The sequence below is a fragment of the Mustela nivalis genome (assembly GCF_964662115.1).
Source record: "Mustela nivalis genome assembly, chromosome: 2".
Taxonomy (NCBI): Eukaryota; Metazoa; Chordata; class Mammalia; order Carnivora; family Mustelidae; genus Mustela; species Mustela nivalis.
In genome coordinates, this window is record NC_139021.1 from 86,816,318 (window position 1) to 86,835,451 (window position 19,134).

The 19,134-nt window shown below is 35.9% G+C and overlaps 1 protein-coding gene across 1 annotated transcript in view; it reads left to right on the plus strand.

Annotated features, from left to right (window-relative positions):
* PXDNL (peroxidasin like) overlaps positions 1-19,134 on the plus strand; it is a 500,679-nt gene that overhangs the window by 449,248 nt on the left and 32,297 nt on the right. Inside the window, exons 20-21 of the mRNA XM_082720100.1 lie at positions 13,405-13,519; positions 18,005-18,134. Of these exons, the coding sequence (XP_082576226.1) occupies positions 13,405-13,519; positions 18,005-18,134 (245 nt within the window). The remainder of the gene's footprint in view (positions 1-13,404; positions 13,520-18,004; positions 18,135-19,134) is intronic.

Consider the following 19,134-nt stretch of genomic DNA (forward strand, 5'->3'; position numbering starts at 1 on the left):
GACACCTAAAAATGAACCAAGAGCTTGATGGTTTTGAGAAGAACATGCTATGGTTCCACATATGAGCATGATACCACACTTGTGTCTCTTCTGCCTTTACCAACACATGGGCCACAGTGGCCTCATGCCTGCCACATTTAGAGGCTATTGACATGGGGGAGCTCTGATGTTCTCTAAGAAGAAATATGCAGCTGCAATCATAGAAATAGTAGTTGGCATTCACAGGAGAGGGGATGTTATTAGCCCCCAAACATTCCTGAGTGGGAAAAGCAAGTGCTAGAAATAGGAGAGAATGTTGAACCAAAAACACAGTGACATCTGAGTTGCAGTTTCCTTTTTTCTCTATGGTGGGTTTTATGGGACAGAGAAGAAAGTCATTTAGTACTATGAGGAGGAGGTATACTTGTCCTCACCTCAAATTCTTGGTGAATTATGGCCAGAAATAATGAAATATTTCCATATCTCCAAAATGAGACTCAGAGCGGCAATGTGAAAAACAAGATGAATGGCAAGTAGTAACACTCCTTTTGCTTTTTCTGCAGTCTTGAGGCTGGGCATTGAGCCCACTGAGTGGAGGAAAAAATAGATGGGATGGCAGGGTGTGGGCCACGATGAAAATAGCTGTGCTCTGGATGGAAGCAATGATTCGAGTGCAGGGAGCAAAGCTGTGGTCCCATTATGCCCACGTATGCCTTTTCTAGGTGCTCACACCACCAACCCTGTGGTAGGTGATTCATATATAACACCTACTGACCTCATAATCTTTATGAGTCTTTCAAGGTGGGTATCATTGTCCCCACTTCACATATGAGGAAAATGAGATTCCTGGATGATAACTACATATTCTGAGGTTCCCCAGCTGTGATTGAAACCTATATATAGGCAACCTGAAAGCCTCCGCTCTTTTCTCTGGGTGCACAGTCTCCTTTGAGCACCCGTAGGACAGGGGCATGGCACAGATAGTGAGCAGCCACCAAATGAAGGCACCCAGCCTCTTCTACCCTCCTTCTCCTTCAGTCCTGTGGCTCCAATGTACTATCAAATTCAGACATCTCAGGACCCAGAGGAAAGATCTTCTCCTTACTTAAATTGTAATGCATTTGTTATTGGTGATATTTGTTTTGGAAAATGCATGGGAAAGATTTAACAGACAAGGGGAGGAGGGAATCTTGAATATGTGAAGCAATCTTATTATTAAGAGTCTAATTTGTGGTCTTGAGGAATAATAAAAATTCTTTTTCTTTGATAGTGTCTCAAAAAATAAAACAAAAACCCCTGGAAATTAATTAACCAATAGTAAACATTTACCAAGAAGTTAGATAGAAAAATGAAGTGTCTTCTTTAATGGCACTGTCATTCTCAAAATCATGTTTGGCTACATGGCAGCCTATGTCTTCCTTAATACAATGCTCAGAAGTCATTTTGGGAACAAAATCACCTAAGGATACAAATACAGCTCAGTATACAAATAAATCATACTAAAAGGAATCTAAACATGTCTATAATGAGAACCATTGTAAGCAGATGCAGATTTTATATTTCTTTGTACTTTCTGACCAAAAGTATATTTTTTCCAGAAAACCTAATTAAAAGACATTCTTTAAACTGAGAGACTTTATTTTTTAAAAGATTTTATTTATTTGAGGTGAGAGTGAGTGAGCAAGAGAACATGGGTGAGGGGAGGGAGGGGGAGAGAGAAGCAGACCCCTCACTGTGCAGGGAGCTTGATGCGGGACTCTATCTCAGGACCCCAGGATCATGACCTGAAGAGAAGGCAGACGCTTAACTGACTGAGCCACCCTGGTGCCCCTAAAATGAGAGACTATGAATAAAGATAGTTAGTAACTACTCAAAAATGGACCACTTATTTATGGCAGACTTTCTTATACCTCCCAATTAACAGCAGCATGCAATTACTTAGGGGAAGATAGAATGATTCATATCACTTTGTAGATTGTTGGTCTGTAATTTTCTTTAGCTGGCACATCATAGTTGTCCAAATTAACTGGAGCCAGAAATTCTTGTATTAGCCACATTGTATCCACCTCTCAAATCTGAAGTTGTTAATTTCTTAAAGCATTAAGGGAAGTATTGAATGGAGGTATTAATGGACCTAGAAATCACTGTCTTTACTAATCACTATACTTATCTTACCCATGTTCCCATTCCTGTTGAATAATTCTTCACCATTCTCTGATAATCTCATTCTTAAGTGATTTAATTGTTTTAACTTTCATTGTCTTAGAGAAAAACATAGAGCTTGATTTGGAATTTAACAGTCACTCCAAGCAATCTTAGTGTCTTATCTTTATTAGAAAGAAAGGTATTATCAATCTGACTCTCAACTAAACTGTATATGTCATTTTTTTTATTTTTTATTTTTAAAAGAATTTATTTATTTGACAAAGAGAGATCACAAGTAAGGAGAGAGGCAGACAGAGAGAGAGAGAGAGAGAGAGGAGGAAGCAGGCTCCCCGCTGAGCAGAGAGCCTGATCTGGGACTCGATTCGAGGACCCTAAGATCATGACCTGAGCTGAAGGCAGAGGCTTAACCCACTGAGCCACCCAGGTGCCCTGTATATGTTATTTTTAAAGAAGAATTTTTTCAAGACTATTTCTTCAGTTCCATTTCCCATAAATAGTAGCCTGCTTGTTAGTACTGATTATCAGAAGTTCCAAATTTAAATTTAACTACAACAAAAATTCTCTCTTAAATGCATAAATACATTGAAATGAACTCTTAATCTTTCTAAAAATATAATATTATAAATTAAATTGAGTTTTGAATAATGGTACTTTATTGTTTTTTGTAGATAGAAGGCACAAGATCTAAAAGATGGACATGCAACAGACATGTATGTTCACTTAGAAAGCTTTATTGCTGTATGTTTGTGTAGGCAGTGAAGTGGTGGAGTATCTTAGGGTATTAAGGAGTTGGACTTTGTTTTCATTTTGCATGTCATTTATCACATTGTGTTATCCATTTATGTTTGCTTCATACCACTGTATAAATATCCCCAAGTCATCCCATTTATATATATTATTAGGTCAGAATATGTCTAGATATAACTTTTCTTAACTCAGTCTCAAACTTTGTGAGCAATTTCAATTCACAAATTTATACTTTTCTTTAACAAAGGGGTATGTGAATCTCATATTCCTTAATTATATATTCTTTAAACATTGTATAATTTATATATATATATATATAAATATATATATATATATATATATATATTTTCTTTTGAAATATCCCTGAGTATTAGGCCTAAACAGTTTACCCTCCAAATCTCTTTCCTTGTCCTTCTTATTTCAACCTCTTATATTTTTGCTGAACGTTCTAATTATTTTTCGCACATGACCACTAATATCAAATTCACTAATTTCAGTCTCCGTAGGAACCATCCTCCTTTTAAATTCCTCTGTTTAATTTCTTAGCTCCAGCTTCATCTAATTAAGGTTTAGGAAGTTTTTTTCTGCAGTATTTGCCATGTCTTAAATTCCTCCTTCATAATTCTCTGCCTTTCCCATACGATGGGGCATGCTCTGACTTTCCTTGGCTGTCAGTCTCCTGGAATGGGCAGTTACTTTTCCTCTATTACATCATGGGGATTCAGGTCTGGTTGTTGACATTATTTCCGTGGCAAAAAACCTCACAGAAGGTTTATATCAGCCCCTCGCAGGTGAGGGCAGGAAGATAGCCTTTCTACCCAGTTCATTCTCCACCTTCTGAGAAGTTGAGACCCCTAGCACGGCCTGAAGGCAGAAGCGATCAGGGAAACCACAGAAATCTGGACATCAAGTCCTTCCAGAGCTAAGCTGCCTCCAGTCTTCTTCCCTGGCTGGGTGGTTCCACAGGTGTTAGGCTCCCTTGAGAGCACTTGGCCTAACTATTTCCCAGGACCTCAGTTCAGCCTTCTCTTGGCCCCCAAACCTACACTGATCTGCAGATCCCAGGCAGCACAGCTTGCCCTGGAGAGTCCTGACCCCAAGACTGGGAGCTCAGAGGAAGACATATCTTCCACACAGGGGAATCCCTGCAGTTCCTGTGGTCTTGAGATGAGGCATCTACCACCAGGCCAGGCAGGCACTTTTCTTCCTGCTTTTTGTTGAGCTGCATCCTGATCCAGGTCTAAGCTCTCTGGGAAAAACCTGAGCTTTCCTGTGTGCAGTGTTAACCAGAAGATGTGGTTGCTGAAGGTCATGGGGGTTCCTGTTTAATCATTTGATGCTCTCTCTTGTGTGGACTAAAAATTTACTGAAGCAAGCTGTGGGAAAACTAGTTTTGATCTGAAGCTAGGGTAGGACCTGGAATTCAGTTACAAAACATTGGTTTCTTTGAAGATTAAAAGCATTCTTGTATAGAACCTTACGAGTTCCCACAAGGAAAAAGCAAAACACATTTTAACTGTTTACTTGATCTTTCACGCTCCCTCCTCTTCTCTTGTCTGGGAATATATAAATCCCATGGGCTCTAAGCCCATGAAGCCCATGGTTTTTGTTTGTTTGTTTGTTTGTTTGTTTGATGGTTTTCGGTTTTGTTTTTGTTTTTAGAGAGAGAGAGAGCATGAGAATGAGTGTGAGGGAAGGGAGAGGGAGAGAGTCTCAAGCAGGCTCAGGTCATGATCTCAGGGTAATGGGACTAAGCCTGTGTGGGACTCTGTATTCTGCAGGAAATCTGCTTGATACTGTCTCTCTCCTCTCTCTCTGCACCTTGCCCTGCTTGCTCCCCCCCCCCTTTCTCTTTCAAATAAATAGTTTTTAAAAGTAAAAACAAAACAAAACAAAACAAAAAAACACAGTGATTCTCCAAAACTTTAGGAAAACTTCATAGGCATCTTGTTTGTTCCATTTTGTCCTTACCCACTTCATGATTTTTGTCTTATGAGTTTATTTCTCTGCTCAGCTTTTGTATTTGACACATAGATTTAAACCACCTGCTGTGTTGACTCTGATTCTGTCAATATGAGCAAACTGCAACTAAGTATGTGTGAAAGAATCTAAAGACAATTGGATGCCATGTACCAGGATGACCTCCTTCTGCAATAAGTTCTAGAACTTGTTCTAGAACTCCTGGTTTGATTTCTTTGTTGGACCAAACAGCAGTCCACTGGAAGTCACTAGAGGAGCCTGTAATTTGCACAGGTGCTCCTACAAGTAGTACCAGAGAATGGGCAGAGGCAAAGTGGGAGCTCTGTGCTGGTTCTGGATACAAGCTTGCATGAAGCAGATGCCTTTGGTACAAGTGATACGGCAGAAAACTAGGATACTTATGAGTTAGTCTTTAAATACAGCACTCAAGTGATTAATATTGGTAAAGATTAAAGAAACAATATTCTAATTCAAATCATGGAAGATTCTAGTCAAAGATTATTTTACCTACTGTTCATGAGGTTTCTGTTTTCCTTAGTACATAGGAAAATGTTTTTCTGTCAACAATATGTCTGTTTATATTATGCCAAAACAACTTACAGGTTGATTAAAAGTACATAGAAGCATTAGACCAGTTTGTGGAGATAGTTATCAGATGAATACATTGCTTAATTTGGTATTATTCTTATTTCAACCAACAGAGAAGTAGTAATTCAATGCCATAAGTATGTGTTAGGAAACAGTCAAGTTCTTATGAAAAGTATGGAGAAAATGATGAAGAACAAACAGAAGTTCAGAACAGAGCCTTTGCTATGGAAGTTATCTTATAAGCAACAGGTATTCAAAGTATTGATTGATTTGATTTGGTTTTAAAGAAAAGATAACTTGAAAACCTAACAAGGGTTGTAATTAAAAAGAAGATCACAGTGATCAAAATAGCAAATGACACAATGAATGAATTTAATAAGTAGGAATTTTATTGCACATAAGATAATGCAAGATTTTTCAGATTTTTAGATTTAATATATCACTTGACATAATTTATAAAGCAGGAAGCATTTCATATTACATGTCTGTGTTCTTTTTTTCCCTTAGCTATCTTAGTTATAGGCCTTCAGAGTGAGAGATAACCAGAGAGATCATTTCATTTGAAAAAAAAAACAAAAACAAAAACAACAACAAAAAAATTAAAAACCCACTTCATTTTAAGATTAGGAAGAAAATATTGAAAAAGTCTAAGTAACTTGCCCTCACTATTTATTAGCAAGGCTAGGGATGGAATGCAGACTTCTCAATTCCATGTCCAGGTTTTATTTCTGTTCTTCCTTATCTTACCTTTTAATGTCATAACTAGTTTTCTTTTCTCTATACTTCCCATAATCTCCAAGTCCCTTTTACCTGAGATAAATATGGGAACTCTTCTTTAGCTGGTTGATGTTCCTTTTAGAATCCTATGCTAACAAATTGTAAATGTAACACTCTTGACATTTTACCATCAATTTAAACTAATTTTTAGTATCATTTAATGAATAGATCAAGAGTCTTTGCATAATATTATAAACATCACAGATGCAACTAATAATATTCACAAGTTCTTATTACCAATCTACTTATTTCAGAGAGCTTTATAATTGGCACATTTGTTTGCACTGTAGATCAAATAAATCAGACTCTACTGATAAAATTGATTCTACATAGAGCATAAAACATTTCTTTGAGTGTCAGAAAATGATTTACTCTCCAATCATGTCATTTTCATTTCATTTAGAAATGAAAAATAACACCTAATGCAGGTGATGTATTAAGACCCCATGCCACTTGATTAAATAAAACTTCTTTTAGATAAAACAATTTCACAAAGAACCAACAGATGCATATTTTCTACTGGGGTTTATGGAGCCATCTGGTCTTGCAATTTCCAGCTGCATAGTTTACATTAAGTTCTGTCTTTAAAACGTCAAGTAATTTTAAATACAGTATATTTTATATACAAATGTAAATATATTTATGTTTACTCTTGACTTTAGTTCAAATAAATTGTGCTTATGTTTGTAAACTAATGAAAGTTTAATTTCTTCCATAAGAGACTGATTTTATTACCACAATATTTCATGATGTTATGGCTGTTTCATACTTAACTTATAAAATGCCTTCCAAGTATTACTAAAGAAGTAAGATTTCAGCAACTCCTATAAAGCTTTAATGAACCAATTAATTTGCAACAGTGTTCTCAGGTTTGTCTTTGAAAGTAGTTGCTATTTTTAATAGAGCACCATAGGACATCTCCCACTCTCCTTGGTTCTGTAAGTACATAATATCTTATATGAATAGCTTGTTGAAATCAAGGTGAGAACAAACATCAAAAACAGGATAAAGGGCACTAAATCGCCCTGAAATGATACAAAATTGATGTGTTTAAATGGCGATACCATTAATGAATCAAACTCTACTGATAATGTTGACTTTACGTGTGTGTTTGTGTGTGTGTGTGTGTATATATCTATATCTATCTATCTATATATATATATAAAATAAAACATTAGCTATTAAATGAAATCTCATAAGTTCTGAGGATATTGTGTTATCTTCCAAATACAGCATCCTGTTTTTATTTACAATCTATGACATCCCAGTAGGAAAAAACTTTCCCATTCTCGAGGCAGGTTGTTAGGGTGCCTGGGTGGCACTCTTGATTTCTGCTCAGGTCATGATTTCAGAGTCATAAGATGGAGCCCTGTGTCCAGCTCCACACTGGGCCTGGAGTCTATCTTTCTCCGTCTCTCCCAACACCCCCTGACCCTCGTACTCTTTCTCTCTCTTTAAAAAAATTAAATAAATTTTAAAAATTAAAAATTTTAAAAAAGAAGTAGGTTGCTAATAAGCACAGTTTCATTAAGTTGTTTAAGTTAGGAAAAGTTCTTTTAATACCAAAAATTGATTTATGATTCTTTTTAGTATTACTATAAAGTTTAAAAATTCTCATTATATTTAGAATTATTAGTGTTTAAATATTGACATTGATAATTAGTGAAATTTCTTTTCAAATATGCTGCCGTGAAATATAAAGTACCTAGCAGTAAAGACAGGATGTATGCCTTGCAGATCACTAGGGAAATAAAATCAACAATATAGGAACTAACTAATGAAGCATAAGCAAAAATTAAAGAAAGCTAGTAAGACTCAGATGTAGTTGAAGTTTCAGTGTATTAAGAGAATTATTAAAGGTAGAAAAAATTCTTAGATGTATCCAAACAGTTTCAATTCTACCTCATTACAAGAGATATACTTAAACAAGAATGTTTAGAATGATCAAATATAGAACAATAGGTAAAAGTAAGCAGGGCACACAAAGAGACAGAAACAACTCGTTTATTAAAATATTTATTTGTGTGGATCATGTGCAGGTGCTATACTATGGGATGGGGGTCAACTGGTAGGTAAGACAGAGCCCTCCTCGCTGCTCTCTCCTTAGCCAGTGAAGAATAGTAGACAGAGGTACAGAGTGCTGAGAGAATGTAATGAATTTCCTTCTGACCTGGTCCGCAGTTTAAGAAAGGCTTCTTAGAGATGGTGACATGACACCTGTGGTGTTTATTACTCAGGTGAGAGAGACCGAATGAAGTTGGAGCTGGATGGTTAGCCATGAGTGGTGCATTAGAGGGAAGCAGGCTCCTTGCAGGAGCCGAGAGCCCGATGCGGGACTCAATCCCAGGACCCTGAGATCATGACCTGAGCCGAAGGCAGCGGCTTAACCCACTGAGCCACCCAGGCGCCCCCCTTTTCTCTTCTTGCCAGCAAATGAGAAGTGCTAAAATGTTAAGAAACAAGGGTTGACCATTACTTAAAAACAAAGTGTTATATATTTTTGTCAGTTTTTAAGCCTATCATCATTTTTTAAAAAATTTATTTGACAGGCAGAGATCACAAGTAGGCAGAGAGGCAGGCAGAGAAAGGGGAAGGAAAGCAGGCTCCCTGCTGAGCAGAGAGCCCAATGCGGGACTATCTCAGGACCCTGGGATCATGACCTGAGCCGAAAGCAGAGGCTTAACCCACTGAGCCACCCAGGCGCCCCAAGCCTATCATCATTGATATATTTTTGGTATGTGGAATGCAGCATCAGGACCCTGATATTCCACAGTTGTAGTGTTTTGATCAATTTATGCAAACATGTATGTTTGCCTGAGCTACTGTACCTTCAACTCCCCAACTTGAACTTGTTTACTCAAGTTTAATACTCAAGGAATGTCAGTCACTCCAACAAATCAGAATGTCCAGACCCATGACTAAAGCAGCTTGTTGTCTTCAGAATCTTTTGATTTCATTAAATTAATCATTAATGTCCAGGATTTCGTGTTCTGACATGTTTCCTTACCACGTGTCCATCTCTAGGCCAGACCAGATGGGGTCTATGTTTAGATATGAGTCAGGGACATGACTGCAATCTACATACCCATTGAAATAAGCTTTCTTTTTTTCAGTACTCACTGCCAAACAGACTGACATCACGTTTCTACTAGTTTAATTTGACAATACCTTTAAATAGCAAGTTGTTGCTTTTATGCAAGTTCTGCAAATTGTTCTGTGCTATTTTTCACTATAAAGAAATGTAAATGTAAAAAAAATCCTGAAGTGTTTATACCAATTATTTTCAGGGAAATGTTTTTTAAGCTCATTTGGAATTGCCTTGAAAAACTGTCTACAAACACATTACCTTAAATTTTAATTCATTCAACAATATTTTTTGAACGTTAGTTCTATGAACAAAAGCATTTATAACTTTGACATTATGCAAAAGTTGCTTATGAACTAAATAAGTCAGTCATCTTATTTTCTATAAAGTTTTTTCCAGAAATAAAAGTGATGTTGAAGCTTAATCTGTATAGGACATTCTTTCAGAATGTTTTACTTCCCTTAACTCATTTAATTCTCTCACCAACTCCAAGAGATAAATTGTGTTATCATCCTCATGAAGAGATGAGAAAGTGTAGTCAATAAGTTTAAGTAGTTTATCCACAGTAATATATTTCAAATGTGGAAAGCATGGTATAACCTAGAGTGAACCCTGCAATCAAACTCTTAAACACAGAAAATAACAAAGAACTGGATATTTTAAAATAATGATTTGGCCTGTTTGATTTCGTTCACTCGTTTATTAAAATATTTATTTGTGTGGATCATGTGCAGGTGCTATACTATGGGATGGGGATCAACTGGTAGGTAAGACAGAGCCCTCCTCGCTGCTCTCTCCTTAGCCAGTGAAGAATAGTAGACAGAGGTACAGAGTGCTGAGAGAATGTAATGAATTTCCTTCTGACCTGGTCCGCAGTTTAAGAAAGGCTTCTTAGAGATGGTGACATGACACCTGTGGTGTTTATTACTCAGGTGAGAGAGACCGAATGAAGTTGGAGCTGGATGGTTAGCCATGAGTGGTGCATTAGAGAGAAATGAGGCTGAAGACAGAAGAATGTGTGCACAGGGAAGGATTTCGTTTGACACAGTAAAGATCTAGGGCTTCATTCATAGTACAAAAGCTGAGGGATGGGTTGGGGGGCCAATTTAGGCTGTACTGGCTGAATGGGAAGTTATATGTATTCATGCATACACACATTGCATTATACTTCTTGAAAATGAGCCATATTGCTTTATCTTCATCCACATCTCTTAATGGTGTCTTTTTTTTTTCTTTCCCCCACCCCAGGGAACAGGTTTTTTAAAATTTAATTTTATTTTTTCAATGGCATCTTGAAGTAGTATCTGCTGTATTAACGTGCCTCCACTAAGTCATATGTAGACCAGAAATTTGACCGTATTTTTGAGCCAATATGAATTCAAGTAATCTCCTTTTATCTTCCACTCTAGATCTATCCATCCATCCATCCACTCATTCATTCATCCAGTTAACAAATACTGGTACCATTATTCCAAAGTTGCACAAACCTCATATTCAGGAGTTTTGATCTTATTATTTCTATTTTTCTCATTCCTTGTTGTAGTGTAGCAGTTAAGAGGTTGGGCTTTTGAGACAATATATCTGGATTCAAAACCTGGCTCTTCCATAAAAAGCTGTAGTACCTTAGAGAAAGTAATGTAACCTCTTTTAGTTTCCTCAAGGTAACACTAGGGATAATAATACCCATCACATGTTATTATAAAGTTTCAAATTAATAATTGATGTTAGGCCTAAGAACAGAGTTTGAACAAGTGTAAATACATATTTATAAAAGATATATATGCATAGGTATAAAACCAAAGCATCTATCAAATTAACATACTGTTTCAATTCAGATGTTGTTTGCTTAAGAGCCAAACATTCAGCAATCAAATATGCTTTACCTCTTCAGCAATAACTAGGGATAAATACCAAGTTGAATTAAAAAAAAAAAAAAAGATGTCAGGAATAAAAAAACCTGTCACATTAAAAGAGATGCCTGGTCATTGCAACTCTAGTGAGTTGTTCACCTCACTCTCAGTGTTCATTCTCTGGTGGAACTAGGGTGTGGGGGAGTGATTCTCTGTGTTTCTGCTCCCATATGTGCATCAATATATACCTGCTACATTACAAATACAACTAACTCTTTGCTTTTGGGATTTATGTATATGACCTTGCATATTCTATTGGCACTCTAAAATAAATTCTAAAGTTCTATCTTCCTAAAAGAATAAAGACAATAGATAATGTGAGTTGACCTGCAGCCCCCTTTCTCTATATTCTTTCCTTTTTATATGAGGATTAAAAGGTATAATATCTGGCTTAACTGGAAATGCTGTGTTTTTCCACTTACAAACTCTTTAAAACCAAGAACCATGCCTTACTCATTTTTTATTTTCCCTACACTGCTTAGTCTAATAACTTAGTTTAGGAAGTTCCATATATTTATTGACACAAATTATATACTCTTCAGAAATAGAAAAATTAAAATAATTTAAAAAATAATTAAAAATTAAGTTTTATTACAGGAGTGAAACCCATATGTGTTATTCTTTTTCTTTTTGTTTTCATTTCTATTTTTCTCACCCAGATCTGCAAATACTTATGGATTATTGATTATTGATAAGGTATTACGTTAAAGTAATTGTGTAAAAGTAGGCATGTATAGGTCTGTTAGTAAACTACATAACTTTATCTATAATGTCTCAAAAATACATTTTCAGAAGTTACAACTGCAACATATTCAGCAGCGTGTATTTCCCATGAGTTCATGGGCAAATCTTGCCCAGTGAGGTAGTTCGTCATTGCCCCAGTTTTACCTCCCTTTCTGAGGACTTCTCTGTCCCTGGGAAGAATTCTTGACTTTCATGTTCCTCCTTGATTGTCCAAAGTTTCCCACCTGTCCCCGGCCTCAGCCTACTGAAGTGAATCAGACTTCGGAATAACCCATTTCTTTCTGCTTACTTACATTTACTGTTTTAAATTGTTTAAATCATGACTATTTCTTATTGAAAACTGGGACAAAACAAAGGATAGAAGTAGAGTAAGAAAAAAGAAATAACTATAACAATGTTAGACACATCACTGTCACCATTTTAACATGTCATTTATTTTCTATTTGTTTTAATATTGGTAAGTTCATATAGAATAACAAAGTTTTATTTTTCTTTTGTGTCTAATTTTATAGCATTTGTAGCTTATTTTGTTATTGAAAATATCAACTTACATTTTATCCTCAGCTTTGCTTAACATTTTATCATGGAACATATTCCTCTTGATTTTAACTTACATATGCTAAGGTGATTGTGTAAGTTGTCATTACTTCCCCTTCTTGAGAAATAAGTTGCTATTGCCCAATACAAAATGCTATAGCATAATCCCTTGTTTTCCTCTAATTTATGCTGCCCAGTGTAACCTCTTAGATTCAAGTGCGTAGTGAAAACCTCTGGGATGGTTATCACATTCCATTTCAATCTGTTTTTCCCTCCAGCATTAAAAATTCTTCCTTTTTTTTTTTTTAAAGCTTTATATTTAGTAGTTTTACTATTTGGAAAGGTAGGTTCTATATCATTGTGTTCTTCTTCTCAATATACCTGGTTTCCAATCCAACTTTTTTCAGATGAAATTTAAAGAACATTTGTTTTTATTGTTGTTTCATATTTATATAAAAAATTTCAGACCATTCTCATGTGTTTTTATTGTGGTGAAAAACACCACCACCATGGTTTACTATGCAAACCATTTTAAGTGTACAGCACAATAGTGTTAACTATATGCATATTGTCCCGTAAACATTCTGTGTACCACGTTTTTGTTTCTTTCCCCATTTTCAAGTCCTCTAAGTGAAAATAATGTACCCTGTGATCAGTGTCCTTGCTCAGATTCAGCTTGCTTTCCCTGTGGAGCCTCCACAGATTTTGTAAATTGTCTTGGTATCTCACCTGCTTTGGTAAAAACAGAGATGGAGTCATATGCAAAACCAGAAACCTGTAATTGAATTGACCAAGCAGCTATCCATTTTCCTTCTCAATTAAAGAGATACTCTAGATAGGAGGATGATGGCAATCTCACACAATGCTCATGTGGATACTTTTCCCCCACAGACTGTAGGAGTAGAGGACAGTTCAGAGCATTCACACAAGAATCTCGAAAGAAACGTTCTGCTCAGTACAGCTATCCTGATGAGAAAGATAAGGACTTAAGTGATCTACTCAGTAGGTATGTACAGAAATATTTAATTTCTTTGGGCTATTTATCATATATTTATTTCAAATATGCAGTTTGAGGGTTTTTATAGAAACTATGGCTGACTCATTTACATGTAGGATAAATTATACAATGATGAGCAAATAAGCTATGTGATAAATATGGGTTCCTTTTCACTCTGGAACATCATGTCCAGGGCATGCTCAGTAATAAATAATTCTCAATAAAGTACAGAAAATTGCACATAATAAATGTTATTTATGATTCCTTAAATCACATTATGGATATTGCTGTTTTTAAAATTCTTTTCAAAAATAGGAAACTCAGCATATTGTTTGTAATGAAAGTAATAACATTTATCAAGTTAAGTTGATTTTAATTCATATATAGTGTATAGCAAGGAAAGTTTCATTTGTGACCAAGATGGGATATTTTTGAACCCTTAGAAAATTGAGAAATATCAATCTTACTCCTTTGAAATCTGTTAGGACTTCTCCTGTGACACTTATATACAAGCTTCATATGTAGTTACTTCTTTTTTTTTAATTTTTTATAAACATATATTTTTATCCCCAGGGGTACAGGTCTGTGAATCACCAGGTTTACACACTTCACAGCACTCACCAAAGCACATACCCTCCCCAATGTCCATAATCCCACCCCCTTCACTTCTTTACAAAGTTCCTCCACACGATTGTCTTGGAAGTTTCTGAAAAGAGAAACAATGACTTGAGCATGGGTATATACAGTAGCTTCTTTTCACTGAGTAAATATTCAGTAGTTGCTTGTATAATTAAATTACCAAAACAAAAATAAAAATGTTGTAATTCACAGCCCCATAGGAGGGATACTATTGAAAACACTTTGTTACCACATGCTAGTAACTTGGCGTTCACAGCAGGCTCCTAAGCATTATCATTCAGTCAAATTCAAAATATATTTTTGGAGTTCCTGCTCTCAGTCACAACTGAGAATTTGTGATGTATGTAGAAGTGAACAAGACATGGCCTTGTAAGATTTATAGTCTAGGAGAGAAAGTGGGTCATATGATAAGGGAGATGGGTTAAAGGCTTCAGGCTCTGGCACAGGTTCACACCCTCTTTCCACTACTTCATGGACACAGGTTATGTAAAATTTCAGTCTCAGTTTCCTCAGCTGCAAAGTGGGCATAATCATACCTACCTTGTGCAATTATTATATTAGTAATGTATATATGTATATGTAAAGCACCTAATGGTGATGTGGGATGTAGTATTATAGGTGTTCCACAAAAGACAGGATAGCAAATGCTGTTATAGTGCTCACTATATGCCACACATTCTTTTAAATGCTATGTAAATATTAACTCTCTGTACAGAAGTGTTCATATAATACTGATGTGAAATCTAATTAGGATGTTGTGTAGTTCAGAACAAGGTATAGATAATTCTTTTGGGCTTTTAGCTTATGCAGAGGTGAGATGTTGAGAAAAAGACTAAGATTTTGATGAAGATTTAGGGCTTCTAGTCTGGAAAAACAGTGAGCAAAATCATGGGAGCAGAGAAAAGTTAGGTATGTTTGGAGAGTGGTAAGGCTTGACATGTCTAAACAACCTGATGTGTTCGATACTTAGGGATGAAGAGCATCCTGGAAGAATATTCTATAAAAGAAGATTGAGGTAGCGAGAGAAAAGCCTTAAATTCTAGACTAAGGAAACTAAATCTGTTCCATGTGTTACTGGAGCTCCTTCCTGTAAGGTAGACTTGGCCAGAAGCCATAGCTCTAGTCAGACCATTTTTAAGTAATTCAAGTGGCAGAAAATAGTCACATGGCCCTTAGTTAATTTAGCATTTCATTTGGTTTGTAATCCACTCTACTATGTGAAATGTTTTACCAGAGTGAAATTGGAAATAGATGTTGGGTGACACATTTATAGGCAATTTCTCTTTTACTTATAAGATGGTAATAGAGATCTGACTCTTCCAGTCAAATCCAAAGGTATGTGGCATGGACAAAATACCCACTACCTGCCTTCTGCCATGCTCTACAGTCATATCCTGTCCTTCCAAAAACATTCATTTCACTTGTTTTGAGGTAATAATTAACGTATAGTACTATTTGAACTCTTTAAGATTGTGGTGACCTTATGGACATTCTGCTTACCTGTAGCGTTAGTCACTCAGCTACAGACTGGTTAATTTCAGTTTTAGTCTCCTGCCAACCTCATCAAATTTTACTCAAACATGAGCCTCACAATCCAGAATTCCATTTATTATTGATATGATAATAAAAAGATAATACCAGCTTTGTTTTGTCTTCTAACTATACATGTTTCAGTAATCCTTTATAGATAGTTTTGTTGTACTCAAGACTTGTTTAGACCAAAAAAGGCCAAATCCTCTCACTCAGTGTGTGCAGATCACTCAGGCTAGGATTTTACTTTCACTTTTCTCTGCACATTCATCTTTCTTGCATTTACTGTCTTTTGGTCAAAAATTGATCCATTTTTCAATATACTATTCATGAGTTAACATCAGTTTAACTTGATAAGTATTATTTTTTTCTTAAAAACTCTATGCTGAGTTTCGTGTTTTTATTAAGAATTTACAATGTAGAAATATCCATACTGTCCATCTTTTTCTTCCGTTCTTCTCCCTCCGTCCCACTGGCTACCCCCAATAATCTCCCTAGCTGGTATCCTTGTCTCTCTTCTCTTTTTCCACACTGTCTAAAACACAAATATGATCAGACTAAAATGTCTGTGTAGTGGTTAAGAAAGAACTTTTAAATTTTGTTTTTTAAAAATCCTGATTTGCATTCAGCTGTGCAATTTAATAACTATATCGTGTGGACATATTAACAACTAAGTCACAGTATTCTCATCTGAAAGACAAGGCTGCTTCAAGTGTCTCTTGGCACTGCTGGGTGCATTGAGTGAGGTGATGTGGCCTCTAGGGCAAAGCAATCAGAACTGTACGGTCACTGAAGTGAATGAAGAACTATGGTCTGCTTTATTTAGCTTCCCTGACTCATTGCACCCTCCCACCCCCACCCCAGGCAGGAGTCATTACCTTCTTATTTGTCTTCCTCATACAAATGTTGTATTTCCTGCTTGTTCATCAATCAGTCTTTTCTGAGAGAATGTTAGCAGTCTACTTACTGAAAAGGACCCTCACATGTATCTTAGCGTAATGCCTGTTACATAACCAACACCCAGCACATACTTGTTCAATTGTGAACACCATCTCATTGTATAATCTGGTCTTGCCGGTATCAGCCACTCCTTACATTCCTATACTCAGTACTTTAAATCTTGGTTATAACTTTATACAATCATTTAGACTTCCTTGCAGTTCAATCTCCTTTGATTCGACACTGATGATTTATAGGAGAGAGCAGCATGAAAACAAAAGCGTTAAATAATCTTTATTAAAATTATCTGTGGTTACTAGTATCATCCATATCAATACTTGTACACTTGAATTGATTTGAACGTAGTAAAAGCTGGTTTGTGGTGATTCATGGTGCCTCTAATTCACAGCGTCTCATGGGACATAGAGTTGATCTAGGTGACTGAGCAATTGGCATTGGTAACTTCTTTTCTTTTTCAGTGCCACCTTTTCCTAAATTCCCTCTCTGATGTAAGCTCTGTAACATGTCTTTGGCTTAGGAATTATTTTATAAGCTTGTAGGATCTACTGTGTCTGGCAAGCCATTTTCTTACTGAACAGTAGAAGACATATATTGAGCAGAACAACGCAGAACAATTTTGAAAGTTACAATGATTTTTTCACAAGGAAGAACTTTAAACACAATTTGGGAAAAAAGGAAAAACTTGGACATGAATAGCATGTCAACTAAATCAAATCTATATAAAATGTTTTTAACAATATATTATAATCATAGATGTATGGAACTTTCATTTCAATTTCCCAAACTCATTATTTACCTCTGTCTTTTGAGAACTTCAGTTAAGCTCTAGAAATCATATTTTGAATTCAGCCCAAGACTTTTTATTTCCTTTTATTATTGACAATACTGTGCTATTTTGCATCTGCTTTAAGATTAGATTTTTGTCAGACTAGTATTTTTATCTTAATTTAGTTCTTGCCATGAATTTATAATAGAACAAGGAACGTTCCCACCTGGGTGCTATATCATATATAATATTTAATTTGTCACTGCTCTTTCACTGTGAAGTGAAATGAACAATTTTTAGCAAAAGACATAATTTGAGATTTAAATAATATGTCAAATAGATATGTAATACTACATGGCATTCCTTTTATTTCCTAAGAAATACTTCCTTATCATTTTGAGTAAACTATGTGGAACAGATGTAACTCTCTGGATTATCTTCTTATATGTCATTTAATTTTAATTTCTAATTCTAGTCACGCAAAGCAAGTCACAATGCCCTGTACACTCTAATGCCTGAGGAATATTTGTTGATCTTTTTTTTTTTTTTAACCATCTGACTTCTATTTTTCAGCATTATTTTTCTTCTATTATAAACAGGCAGCAAGATTACTTGTACATTGATGAAGATGGTAGACATGTGACATTTCTGCCAAAAGCGGAGTTTGCCCAAGATTTCAGCAATTTTGCAGTGGAAACTCAAAAAACCATCAAAGCTCTCAGAGAACAGGTTTGTTTTTCCCCCTAAGCAACATGTTCTTATCGTAGAGATTGAAATAACTAGATTAAAAAAAAAATCTGTCCAATGGCTCTGTAGATATATAACACAATACCCATTTTCTTATAATAGTTGAATTCAGGGAAGGAACACTTGGGTAAAACCCATTTCTTTTCTACCAAATACCAATTTCTTCAATACATAGGGTCTCAGTGATGGAGCTATCTGCTCAGTGAGTTTCTGAGTTCCTGCTCAGGGCCTTTCTGAATAGTTGTGTTTGGGTGCTCTTTTTATCTCTGTGGATGTAGATAATTTGTAACAGGCCAACACATACTTTTCTTATAATTTTTTGTTTTTGTGTTTGAAATGGAATCCAAACAAGCCTCTGAGGGATTACTGCTTTGTCTGGTTTTCCATTTCTGAAAAAGCTATTGTTAAAAATGAAATTTCCACACTCCTCTGCACTTTTACTTATTTTCTCACTTGTTCTGGCTCATGGTTTATTTAATTTTTTCTAAAATTTGGGAATGAGTCAATGAGACTCATTGGCTTATATTAGAAATGGCAATTAGATGGTTTTATTCAGAAATGGAATTCTGATCTCTTTCAAGGCATAGTGCTGTGCTGGCTCCTTCCTCAACTTTAATGTCACCATGAAGCATATTTTTTGCTTCTTACCATCAGAGGCCTTGAGGCAGAAAGTACTGTAGGGGTGTGAGAAGAACCCAGGGCCTGCTGCCAGGAAGTTCTGCCTTTACAAGTTGTCTGAGCTGGGCAATTTCTTTAACCATCCAGAGTAAGCATCCTCTGGACTTTCAGGAATGTTGTAAGGATGGCAGAGGAACTATGTGAACAGTAACCTCCTTAACATATTACTGTTGCTTTTTAATGTAAACATTATCTTGTTTAGAAATGCAAGATTACCTGCTTGCTGCATGTGTCACCCGTAGGGTCTGGCTGCAGCCATGGTTTGCAGCAGTGTGCTATCCATCAGTACCCTTCTTTATGACCA